This window comes from Cyanistes caeruleus, chromosome 13 (assembly GCF_971803275.1).
Source record: "Cyanistes caeruleus chromosome 13, bCyaCae1.hap1.1, whole genome shotgun sequence".
Taxonomy (NCBI): Eukaryota; Metazoa; Chordata; class Aves; order Passeriformes; family Paridae; genus Cyanistes; species Cyanistes caeruleus.
In genome coordinates, this window is record NC_141713.1 from 567,794 (window position 1) to 580,000 (window position 12,207).

The window sequence follows — 12,207 nt, forward strand, 5'->3', positions numbered from 1 at the left end:
GGCGCTGCTGGCGCTGCTGGCGCTGCCGGCGCTGAGGGCGCTGAGGGCGGGCCCGGCCGGGCCGCCCCTGTGCGGGCGGGAAGCGCCGCTCCGCCCCGCGCGCGCCATGGCGCTGTCCCAGCCCGGGCCGCCCGAGCCCGAGGAGCCGTCAGCGCACAGCGGGCAGCAGCCGCAGGTCCGGGGCAGGGAGGAGAGGGGCCGGGGGAGACGGGGAGTGAGATGGGAGGAGAGCCTGGGTCTGGCAGGAGAGGGGATCCGAGAGGAGCTGGGCTGTGAGGAGAGAAACCGGAGGGAGGTGAGGAGCGGGGAGGGCGGCGTTCAGGGCCCAGCGGTGCCGGGGGTCGCGCCGCGCGTCCCCGCTGACTCCCGTTCGCCTTCGCAGGAGTCGCTCCCGTCGGGCCCCGCCGAGCCTCCTTCGTCCCTGCAGGAGTCCCCATCATCGGGCCCCGCCGAGCCCCCTTCATCCCTACAGGAGTCCCCATCATCGGGCCCCGCGGAGCCCCCTTCGCCCCCGCAGCAGTCCCAAACATCGGGCCCCGCCGAGCCCCCTTCGCCCCCGCAGGAATCCCCATCATCGGGCCCCGCCGAGCCCCCTTCGCCCCCGCAGGAATCCCCATCATCGGGCCCCGCCGAGCCCCCTTCGCCCCCGCAGGAATCCCCAGCACCGGGCCCCACCGAGTCCCCTTCGCCTCCGCAGGAGTCCCCAGCACCGGGCCCCACCGAGTCCCCTTCGCCTCCGCCGGAGTCCCAAACATCGGGCCCCACCGAGCCCCCTTCATCCCTGCAGGAGTCCCCAGCACCGGGCCCCGCCGAGCCCCCTTCATCCCTGCAGGAGTCTCCATTATCGGGCCCCGCCGAGTCCCCTTCATCCCCGCAGGAGTCCCCAGCACCGGGCCCCGCCGAGCCCCCCGAGCCCCCGCGGGAGTCGCTCCCGTCAGGCCCCGCCGAGCCCCGGCCGAGCGCGGCCCCGGGCCCGGCCCGGCAGCTGCGGGTGCTGCTGACGCCGCTGCCCGCATCGGCCTGGCCGCGGCCCCAGAAGCGGCTGCCGAGCCCCCGCGGCCCGGCCGGCAAGAGGCTGCGCCCGGAGCCCGACAGCGGCCCCAGAGCCGCCCCCGGCTCCCCGCCCGGCCCCAGCTCGGCTGCCCGCGGCCAGGACGGGCTGTGGGATGCGGACAGCGACGGCAGCGACGGGGGAGATGCGGCCCCGGTGAGTACCCGGGCCCCGGTTATTATCTTTATAAAAGTAAAGCTTTAAAGTGGTTTCCTTCTGTGCGTAGGTTTCTCCCCCCCATTTTTGACCTCTGGCTGTCAGTGTCCCACTTCATTTTACCCTTTCACTGAAATTTTAAGTTCTTTATTGAGTCTCTTCATTACTGTTTATATTATTGGAAAATTTCATAGAGTTCTTTTCATAGAGTTAATGCCAGAGTAAGTTTTGTAAAGCAAGCTGGGCCTGTATGGACAGATTTTGCTGTTGATACATGACCACCTCAATTTATATGGTCTTAGGATTGTTACTATTATATCAAAGCACTTAAAAATAATTTAATCAGTTTAGAGATTCCCTAAGCCTGGGAGCTCTCTTGCAGACATATAACTGTATGATGGAGAGTAACTGGCTTTTCTTTCTGTAGGATGGATACTCCCACCTATCAGCCTATGAAAGGAAAAGACTCAAGAACATTACAGAAAATGCTAAATTCTTTGCTGCTCTAAAGCTGCATGAGGTTTGTACAGGGTATAAATAGCATCGAAATGCTCTTTCCAGGTGTCATAATTGCACTGTCATCCCTCCTGGTGTGAAACCCTTTCCTCACTGGGGTAGCTGCGTATGAGGAAAGCCATGAAAATCACAGAATCCTGGAATGTTTGGAAAGGACCTTAAAGGCCCTCTGGTTCCACCTCCTGCCATGGGCAGAGTCACCTTCCATAGTCACCAGGGTGCTCCAAGCCCCATCCAGCCTGGCCTGGAGCATTTATGGGATGGGGCAACCACAGTTTCTTTCTTATTTTTATAAATAATTGCAGTAAGTTCATTGCTGCCTCGAGATAATTGTATTTTATACAGGTTAATTCTTTATGCTCATTATCTATAATTAATCTCGTTTTTCTCTTTTAAGTCAGCTGCAAGACTTGAACAACTTACAACTAAAAGGCGATCTTATGTCACTAAAAGGTACAGTAACAGTAGATGAGATTTATATCCTCAGTTCTTCATTGTGGGATGAAAACAAATGTTGGGAAAAGGTGGGAGCAAAAAAGAGAGGGTGTGACCAAGGTGCAAGGGAGAGGGTGAGCAGTGGAGGAGAAGACATTAGCCGTGCCAGAACAGTGCCAGGTCGAGCAGAAAATGAGCTGAAGCCCAAATAAAGAGCAAGCTGTGTGATGGGAGAGGGTGGGAGAGGCCTGGTGAGTGAATGGCTGGGTGGATAATGAATGAGGAGAGCCGGGAAAGGAAGCGCCCGGGTGGGATGTACCCCAGGGAAAACAGGGGTGGCACCTGTGTGTCCTTTGCAAAGTGCTTGTTTGGGGCAGGAAAAGCAGCCCATTCCTCCTGCTGGGGCCAGCATGGGCTGGTGTCAGTCGTGTCCCAGCTGTGCCCTTGGCTCTGTCCCTAAAGGCAGGGCTCTGTAACTGAGATGTTCCCATTGTTCCAGAGCCAAGCCTAAAAAGGTGGAGGACGAGCCGGCCCGGCGGCGATCCAGGCGCCTGCTCCGGGTGGAGCCGCTGGACATTCCCCTGCTGGAGACGTTCGCCCAGCCAGCAGCAGAGGAATATGTGAGATGGGGAAGGGCTGCAGGAGGGCTGGGGGCAGCAGCTTTCTAAAAGCACTGCTGGTGACACTGATGGGTGGCACTGGGCGTTGCAGACCCTGAGGCAGTTGGGAAGTGGTGACACAGGGACAGGAAGGAAGGGTCAGTTCTGTCACCTCGAGCAGGTGGCACGGTCTCACCACGAGCCAGGCAGTGCTCTGTGGCCCAGGCTGATGACATGGTGCAGCTTGGGACCCACAGAAGGCTCCTGAGATAAAACATTCCACATCAGCAGCCCATGGAGCTGAGCAGCCTTAAATCCAAAGGTTTATTACTTTGGTTTTTATTTCACTGTAACTTCTGACCTGGCTTTATTTTCCTGGGTAATATTTCCCATCTCTTTGAAGCAGTGATGGAGCAACAAGTAAAAGCTATGTTGTTCTGAGAGGATAGGAATTTAAATCTTCCATGGAGCTGTAGAATAGATTTGAATCGTAGTAAAGGTCTTGCTGGAGTATCAGGAGAGGAGGAAACCTGGGGAGGCAGTTTGTTTGTGCTGCCAGTGAAATTCTCTTCATCTTTTTAATAAGGTTATGATGTCACCTTCTGTTTTTACTGTTTATTTCCTGTCCTGTTGTAGGCATCTGTTCTCAGAATGTCTGGTGTGGGGAAAGTCCCAATTCACCTTGTCTGTGGTTTTAGTTGGTTTGAGTTACAAAAACTGCCAATGTCATCCCAGCCTCAGGTTCCTGTCGGACCTTTGCCCATGGTTCCAGAGGATCAGGCAGAGAACAGTAAATGGACAGAGGCCTTACTGGGCACGTGGATGAGGATAAGTGAGGTATTATTGGTTTAATCAGTCATTTTTGGATAATGCCGTTTCACTTGGGCTCTGATTTTGATTAAATATCTCCTTTGTGTCTGTAGCTGAAAGCAGAATGTGCTGACCGGGGCACACCTGACATAAAGAGGTAACAGCTCTGAAAACAGCAGCCAGAACTGCGGGTTCTGGGTCCTCCTTCCTTCCCTAGTGAGCGTTCTGCTGGTTGTCATTTTGGTTTTCCAGGTACCAGGAGAGCCTGAGCAGCATGGTGCTGAGCGAGGAGAACATCAGGAAGGTGGTGAAAGCCCGGGTGTGTTCCATGGCCATCCACCCTTCTGAGAGCACCATCCTTGTGGCAGCTGGAGACAAGTTGGGGCACATTGGCCTCTGGAATGTGGTGAGTGGTTGATGTGCTCCCCATCTGAGCAGCTGTGTGGTTCAGGACAGCTGCAGGTGGGGCACAGCCTGGGGTGCCAATTTGTCAGGCTCATGAGAGTGTTTTAGGTTTTTCCATTCTTAGGGATAGTACCTGGTGCTTGTCAAGAGTGATTGTCAGAGTTGCCAGAAGGGCTTTCCCTTTTGCTCTACCTTGTTTTTTCTGAGGTTTGAGAGCAGAGTCATCTTTGTGGGGTAAACCAGAACTTGGTCCAAAATGACCTGTTCAGTTTCTTTTAAAATAACAAAATGATGCAAGATTTAGAAGAGAAGACACAGGAGATCCTGCTTTCATGCAGTTTGGGCCACAAATTCAGCCTAAGCTCTCAGTGACCCAGTGTGTCCATATTTTGATGTGGTAGCAGAAAGCAGCTGTGTGGGTGAAAATGATCCAGGTGCTGCTGTCCAGGGCTGGTGGCTGCAGTGGCACTGCTTGCAGCAGGAAGTTGCAGCTTTCCATAATTAGGGACTAGAAACAGCCTCACTGTCCATATTACCTGTGCTGGAGTGTCCTCTCACTCAGCACCCTCTGCCTCCTCCAAAAATACATCCAAAACCCAGAGATTTGGCTTTGAGAGTTGTAGTAATGAGCACAAATAACTCTGGTGATCAGCACTTGTGTCTGTGGGATCTGTCGTTTTGCAGAGCTGCAGGACTGAGGAAGGACACCACATGTTCATCCCTCACAGCTTCCAGGTCAACTGCATGCACTTCTCTCCCTGCAACCCTGCTCACTTGCTGTCCCTCAGCAATGACACTCTGCGCTGTGGCGATGTCACCAGGGCTGTCTTTGATGAGGTGAGGCACTGCTGGGACCAAGTCATTATTTCTTGTTGTTTTATTAACGAGAAAGTTCAAGCTCTGTTTCCACAAGGACATGTGAATCAAACTTTAGTTAACATCTCATAAATAGGGAGCAGTTTCCTACTCACCAAAACCCAGTGACAGCCTGGGTGCTCCCAGTTTGCAAGTTTACATTTCTGCACGTGATTAAAAGTTTCTGGAGCGCTGGAGAAGGGAAAGATATCCTTAATCCTTGCTGAGTGTGTGCTCAAGGCCAACAGCCCTATGATTGCTGGAACACAGAGGTGACAGTGCCTTGTAGGAGCTCTGTCAGGGAATTTGGAGTGTGCAGCTGCTGGTCTGGTTTGGATGGTTAATTATCTCCTAATTATTTCCCTCGTGGAAAGCATCCCTGTTTCACAGGTTACCTGCGTGGCTGGGTGAGGCTGTCGCATGGGCTGCGTGGTTTTTAGTGAATTCAGAAGGGAGAGGATGAAACCACAGCCCAGGGAGTGTTGGGGTGTTAGAGGAACTGGCTGTTTCCTTTAGTCCTGGTGACATTTGACCTTCCCTGTGCTCAGATCTGCAGGAGTGAGGAGAGCTTCTCGTGCTTCGACTTCCTGGAAGAGCACGCCTGCAGTGCCCTAGTGAGCCACTGGGGCGGGGTGGTGGCCGTGGTGGACACCCGCACCCCGGGGGCATCCGCGGAGCTCTCTGCGGACATCGGCTTCGGCAGGACACGGACAGTCCACGTGCACCCCGTCAACAAACACTATTTCCTGGCTGCTGGCTTGCTGTACGTAGCCCAGACTGAGCTGCTCGTTTTCTCAGTGGTCTCTGTGCTGGGGAGAGATGGGGCTCAGGAGTTTCTCAGCCTGGGTGCAGAGTCAAAGCTGTCTGAGTGCTTTTAGAAAACAGGTTTTCAGTCCTTAGCAGGACTCACGGTGGGATTTGGTTTGATTTCCCAAACCACGTGGGGACAGATGGGCCCTGGTGGGCTTTGGCACAGAGGGACTTCATGGAGGGCTGGTTTGGGGTGGTCTTGGTGCTCCCCAGATCCCTCAGAGCCACCCTTTGAGTGGCTATTGAAGCTCTGAAGCAGCTCCCACACAGTCTGCCCTGCTCTGGAGCTTTTCTGGTGGATGAAGGATAATTACTGCAGTGTGTGTGGTACCTGTTGCAGGGACGTTTGTGTTTTCGATGTTCGGTACCTGAAGGCCAAGGGGAACAAGCCCCTGAGCTCTCTCACAGGACACACCAAAAGCGTGGCCTCGGCCTATTTCTCACCTGTCACTGGGAGCAGGGTGGTCACGGTGTGTGCTGATGACAAACTGAGGTAAGGCTGTGGCAGGAAGAATCCTCATGGAAAATACTGACCGGGCAGTTTATCCATTATATTATTATTATTATTATTATTATTATTATTATTATTATTATTATTATTATTACCTCTCCACATGACTCATCACTGAGAACCTTCCGTCTTTATACTTAAAAAAAATGATAAAATATTTACTTGCACACACATTTTTAATGTAGTTTTTAATGGGTTTTTTTTGTTTGGTTGTTTTTTCCCTCATTTTGCCTCGGGATATTTATCAGTAAAAATCCACATGTACTGTTGATCTTTAAAAAACAATCAAAGAAAATCAAAACCCACAAAAACAGCCAGCCAAAGCCTGGCTGGTGAACACACACACAAAATGCTCAGAAACAAAGTATGTTTGTAGCTGGTACTTGAAATAAGGATGGTATCAGCTCTTGTGTAAATAGCCTGCTTGTGTTAGAGGTTCTTTTTCTCCTGGTTATTTTGTGACCATAATTTAGGTAATTACCTGATTCTGTGTGGGCTGGGCAGGTTTTGCCCCAGGGGGAGGCATCCCCCAAGGTCCCGGGGGTGAAGGAGCAGGGGGGACGGCCCTGGGGCTGTGCAGCCCCTCCTGGGCAGGCTGCAGCTCCAGCTGGGATCTGCTCCGTGTACCCCACACTCCCGGGGGATGCTCCGTCAGGGAGGGGCTGGATTTGTGGGACAGGTTCATGGTGTTAATGTGCTCTTCTGTGCCCAGGGTCTACGACACCACATCCCTGTCACCCACTGCCAAACTGCTCAGCTCCATCAGGTAAGGACAGCACACCTGGGCCAAGGACTGTGGCTGCTCCTGTGGGTCTGGAGGGATGGGACACAGGGAATGGCTTCCCACTGCTGGACAGCAGGGATAGATGGGCTTTGGGGAAGGAATTGTTCCCTGGCAGGGTGGGCAGGCCCTGGCACAGGTGCCCAGAGCAGCTGGGGCTGCCCCTGGATCCCTGGAATGTCCCAGGCCAGGCTGGACAGGGTTTGGAGCAGCCTGGGACAGTGGGAGGTGACCCTGCCATGGCAGGGGTGGCACTGGCTGTTCCCAACCCAAACCATTCTGGTATTCTTGTCCCATGCTGCCCATCCCAGGGCTGCACTGCGGGGATCTGATCTCCAGCATGGATGCTGAAGGTTCAGAAGGCAGGGGAGCAGATGGGACATAAATGATGGTTTGCTCACAAGGAGGAAATGTTCCTCTTCCCTGCAGACACAACAACAACACGGGCCGCTGGCTGACCCGCTTCAGGGCCATCTGGGACCCCAAGCAGGAGCACTGCTTCCTGGTGGGCAGCATGGCACAGCCCAGGCAGATCCAGGTCTTCCAGGACACCGGGAAATTGCTGCACTCCTTCTGCAACGTGGACTGCCTCGCCTCCGTGTGCTCCATCAACGTCGTGCACCCCAGCCAGAACATCCTGGTGGGAGGCAACTCCAGCGGCCGCCTTCACGTCTTCAAATAGAAGTGCCTTCGATCTTCATTCCTCACCTTTCTGCATTGACTTTGTTCATTCCGTATTCAGCAGTTCCCAAGCTGACTGTTGTTTCTCAGGACAGAAATGTACTTTGAAGGTCTTAAAATAAATTGTTTAAACTGCCTTTGGTACCTGGGTCTTCCATGGAAATAGAAGTGATCGTTGAGCCCCCCAGCCCCCTCCCCAGCTCTGCTCCCTTCCCTGGATAAGCTCCAGCCCCTCAGTGCCTTCCTTGTGGTGAGGGGCCCAAAACTCCCAGGTGCAATTTGTGAAATTGTGCTCCCGGAGTGCAGAGACACGTGAGGGACTCACCTGCATCTCTGGAGCTCTCCCTCCAGGGAGAAGCTGCTAAAAGACCAAATTTCTCAGGGTTTGAGCTGTTTTCACTTGAGTAAACAAAAATCAGAATCACTGAACAAAGCTCATCCCGACTCTGCTTTTCATGATATTTAAATATTTATTTAAATTTAAAAATACTTTTCATGGCACCAATGATTTTATGCTAACTAAGGTATTGGATATGTAGAAAAAGGTACATTTTGAAGGAAAAAAAGATGTAACTTACAGTATTTGGCACATGAAAGGTTAATCTCTAGGTTTTCTTTATGAAAACTAAGAAATTCACATTTTCAGGTATTTTACTGTCTACTGCTGAAAGATGCAGTATGCTAGGACGAGATTCATGGGTTTCTGATCTCAGAACCTACAGAAACAACATTTTGATAGAAAGACGGGTAAAACTAACAGGGCCTGAAACACACGGCAGGATCTGGGACAGACGGGAGAAACGTACAGGGGAAAATCACCAATTCTCGTGGTTCTGCAGTAAAACGCTGGGTGACAACGGCAGAGGTGACCTGGGGCTGGCACAGAGCGTTACCCGAGGAAAGCCAAGGTGGAAGGTCCCGGCTGGGGGCTCGGAGGATGTTCCCAAGGGATGGAGCTGTGCTGTCACACGTCACACAGAACATTGCAGTGAGGAGAGGAGGAGGAGGAGGAGGAGGAGGAGGAAGCAGGACGACACTGCAGCGTTAACCCAGGGGTAAAAAATGTCAGCGTCGGGACAAGCACAACTGCATAGAAACATCAGCGCTATGGGCTGAGGTAGGAACACTACACTAAGAGTTAATTTCGCTATGTTGCATAAAACAGGATTATCATGTAAAAAAAATCTCTCCTCCGCCTCCTGGAGCCTTCCCGGAGGGTTCCTGGAAACTTTCCGGAGAGTTCCTGGATCCTCCCCGGAGGGTTCCTGGATCCTTCCCTGAGGGTTCCTGGATCCTCCCTGGAGAGTTCCTGGAAACTTCCCCGAGGGTTCCTGGATCCTTCCTGGAGAGTTCCTGGATCCTTCCTGGAGAGTTCCTGGAAACTTCCTGGAGAGTTCCTGGATCCTTCCTGGAGAGTTCCTGGATCCTCCCCGGAGGGTTCCTGGATCCTTCCCCGAGGGTTCCTGGATCTTCCCTGGAGAGTTCCAGGAAACTTTCTGGAGAGTTCCTGGATCCTTCCTGGAGAGTTCCTGGATCCTTCCTGGAGGGTTCCTGGATCCTCCCTGGAGAGTTCCTGGAAACTTCCTGGAGAGTTCCTGGATCCTTCCTGGAGAGTTCCTGGAAACTTCCTGGAGAGTTCCTGGATCCTTCCTGGAGAGTTCCTGGATCCTTCCCCGAGGGTTCCTGGACCCTTCCCCGAGGGTTCCTGGACCCTTCCCCGAGGGTTCCTGCCTTGCTCTGGAGCCAGGGCTGGGCCCCAGCCCCTCCTCGGGCCTCGTGCTGTGATCAGGCCATGCCCTGGCCAGGGGGACTGTGTCCCCCGACGGGACCTCTCCCCTTATTGCAGTGACAAGAGCCCGTGTGGCCCTTGGTCACCGGTGGGTGGTGGATGCTCAGAGACAACACGGACATCAGGCTTTGTAAAACTGCAGTTATGGCCCCAGCTTACGGAAAAATCTCTCCCTGAGATGAAATTAAACTTGCTCAACTGTGTTTACCCTTTTTTTGTTTGGTTTTTTTTTTCTTTTCTTTTTTTTTTTTTATTTTTTTTTCTGATATGTCCAACTTGTCACCCCAACCTGCCCAGAACTGGCTGTTATTGCTCCCTGTGGATGGGCTGCTGCTCCTGGTGACCAGCGGTGCCGTGACTTGGGTTTATTGACTTGCACTCAACGACGCTTGGGGCTAAAGGTGGCCCTTGGCTTCTTCAGTGTCACCTGCGCTTCTGAACTCGTGTCCTCCGGGGAACAGTCCCAAAACCAGAGCTCCTTCTCTGTCCCAAACCCAGCAGGGCTCGGCTGGCGTTGGGCTCCCGGCGTTTTCTCTTAAACCATTACTGGGAGCCGCTCGGTACCGGCACCCACGGTCACCCCATCCGTAAAGTAAAAAAAGACTGGATTAGATTTGATAACAAAATAGCATTTCCTTGTTAAAATAGACCTTGAAATGTCTCTTTTTTTTTTTCTTCTTTTTTGGTTGGTTTTTTTTTCTTTTTCCTCGTTTTTTTTTTTTTTTTTTACAAAACAGGTACAGCTGGCGGAGGGTAAAGGTCACCCCAGTAAATCTGACACAGTCACTCCAGCTCCACGCCAGGTTTGGCCGCGCGTGCCCGGCGTCCCCTGGCTCCCACGCTCCCCTGCCCCCGGGAGCACCGACGCTTCAAGGCTTAGGAAAGAGGCGAAGGGCCGAGTCGGCAGCGGGGCGAGGGCTCCGGGCGGCCGCGCTGCGGGGAGGGGACCCGGGGCGGCCGCGTCCCCTCGCGGGGGGCTCCGGGAGCAGGGCGGGCTCTGCCAAGCGCTTCGTGGAGGGCGGGGGCGGCGGGCACAGTGCGGACCGAATACCGTAAGAGTACACGAGTGTTAAATGAAACCTCGGTAGCACCATTGCTAAAGCTCCTGCGGAACGGCCCCGCCAGCCCCGGCTGCTGCGCGGGCGGCGGAGCAGCGAATTCCCCTCTGCTCGGTGCTTCCCAAGTCGTGGCGGGGGATCGGGGTGGGAGCTGTGCGGGCTCCGGGGGTGGGAGCACGGGGAGGAGGGGGCTCCGGGGGCTGCGCCCACCCTCCTCTTCCTCCCGGAAAGCCGCCTCCTCGGCCGGCCGGGCTCGGGGTCGGGAGGGGAGGGTTAGTGAGTGCCGGCGGCAGGTCCAGGCCCCCGTGGTGGCTCCTGCCTTCAGGTGTCAATGAGCAGGTTTACCACGGCGCGGAGCTTGCAGGCAAACCATCGCCTGAGGGGACAAAAGTATTGGTAATGGAACTGCTCGAACTCTGGGGTCTGGCGGATATCACGGAAAAAGGCAGTGTCAAGGTCGGACTCGGTAAGGACGATCAGGAGGAGGAGCAAAACAAAGAGGAGTCCAACTGTCACAAGGAGCAAACGGAGGACACTTAAAAGAAACTTATTCACCTGTTGGGCCTGTGCCGGCCCCAGGCCGCCGGCGCCCGGGCACAGCGCCCGCAGCTCGCCCTCCGCCTCGGCCGCCGGCGTGCCCGCCTCCGACTCCTTCTCCTCCTCGATGCTGCACGGGGCCCCGTTGGCCTGGCGGGACAGCAGCATCAGCTCCAGGCTGTGCTCGGCCACGGGCGTGGGCAGCACGCTGTCGGCGGGGCTGTAGCTCTCGTCGGCGATCACCGCCACCCGCTCGCTGCTCTCGGCGCGGCCGCCCCGGCCGGGACCCGCCAAGGCATCGCCGTGGGAAGCCGAGCGCACCGGGGTGGAGTGGGCGCTGTCACGGAGGGACTCCAGGCCTGGGGACACAGGGGAGGGGACGAGGGGACGCTCAGCGGGGTGCGGGGGGTCCCTCTCCGCAGCCCGGAGCTTCCCGCACTGCCCTGCCCCGGTGTCCCCCGCGGGGACGGCGCCGCTGCCGCTTCTCCTCGTTCCTGTTCTCGGTCCTTCGGCACCCGCGGCCCCTCCTGGCTGCGGCGCTTTGTCACCGCTGGCTGCGGGCCCGGAGCGCGGCAGGGCCCGGCTGGGACAGGGACAGGGACAGGGACAGGGACAGGGACAGTGGCAGTGACAGGGACAGTGGCAGTGACAGTGACAGTGGCAGTGACAGTGACAGGGACAGGGACAGGGACAGGGACAGGGACAGTGACAGGGACAGGGACAGTGACAGTGACAGGGACAGGGACAGGGACAGGGACAGGGACAGTGGCAGTGGCAGTGACAGTGACAGGGACAGTGACAGGGACCGTGACAGTGGCAGTGACAGGGACCGTGACAGTGACAGGGACAGGGACAGTGGCAGTGACAGTGGCAGTGACAGTGACAGTGGCAGTGACAGTGACAGGGACAGTGGCAGTGACAGTGACAGTGACAGTGACAGTGGCAGTGACAGTGACAGGGACAGGGACAGTGACAGTGACAGTGACAGTGACAGGGACAGGGACAGGGACAGTGACAGGGACAGGGACAGTGACAGTGACAGTGGCAGTGACAGCCCCTGGCAGCCCCTGGCAGCCCCGGGGCCCTCGGGGACACGGCTGGGGGGACAGGGATGGCCGGGAATGAGGGAAGCCCGGCTGGAGGGGTGTGAGGAGAGGGCAGTCTGGGCTGGCAGGGCGGGTGTCCCCATGGCACGGGGGACATGTCCCCCGCA

General features: G+C 55.5%; 2 protein-coding genes across 2 annotated transcripts in view; one reads left to right on the plus strand and one right to left on the minus strand.

The window, feature by feature from the left end:
- Positions 1-66: 66 nt before the first annotated feature.
- Positions 67-7,746, plus strand: WDR76 (WD repeat domain 76). Its single transcript, XM_086849876.1, has 13 exons — positions 67-175; positions 383-1,207; positions 1,635-1,727; positions 2,121-2,176; positions 2,658-2,778; positions 3,493-3,594; positions 3,681-3,724; positions 3,820-3,973; positions 4,657-4,809; positions 5,376-5,590; positions 5,978-6,130; positions 6,861-6,914; positions 7,359-7,746. The coding sequence occupies exons 1-13, from the start codon at positions 107-109 to the stop codon at positions 7,609-7,611; spliced, it is 2,292 nt and encodes a 763-aa protein (XP_086706002.1). The 5' UTR covers positions 67-106; the 3' UTR covers positions 7,612-7,746.
- A 2,906-nt stretch (positions 7,747-10,652) lies between these two features.
- The window catches only part of FRMD5 (FERM domain containing 5), a 66,062-nt gene continuing 64,507 nt past the window's right edge, over positions 10,653-12,207 (minus strand). Inside the window, exon 14 of the mRNA XM_086849877.1 lies at positions 10,653-11,353. Coding sequence (XP_086706003.1) covers positions 10,779-11,353 — 575 coding nt within the window. The 3' untranslated portion in view covers positions 10,653-10,778. The remainder of the gene's footprint in view (positions 11,354-12,207) is intronic.

Bases quoted from the DNA above. Each gene is read 5' to 3' on its own strand.
- WDR76 (XM_086849876.1), top strand. From the start codon at position 107: ATGGCGCTGTCCCAGCCCGGGCCGCCCGAGCCCGAGGAGCCGTCAGCG. The intron at 3,595-3,680 runs GTATTATTGGTT...TTGTGTCTGTAG, and splicing joins CGTGGATGAGGATAAGTGAG to CTGAAAGCAGAATGTGCTGA. The intron at 6,131-6,860 runs GTAAGGCTGTGG...TTCTGTGCCCAG, and splicing joins TGTGCTGATGACAAACTGAG to GGTCTACGACACCACATCCC.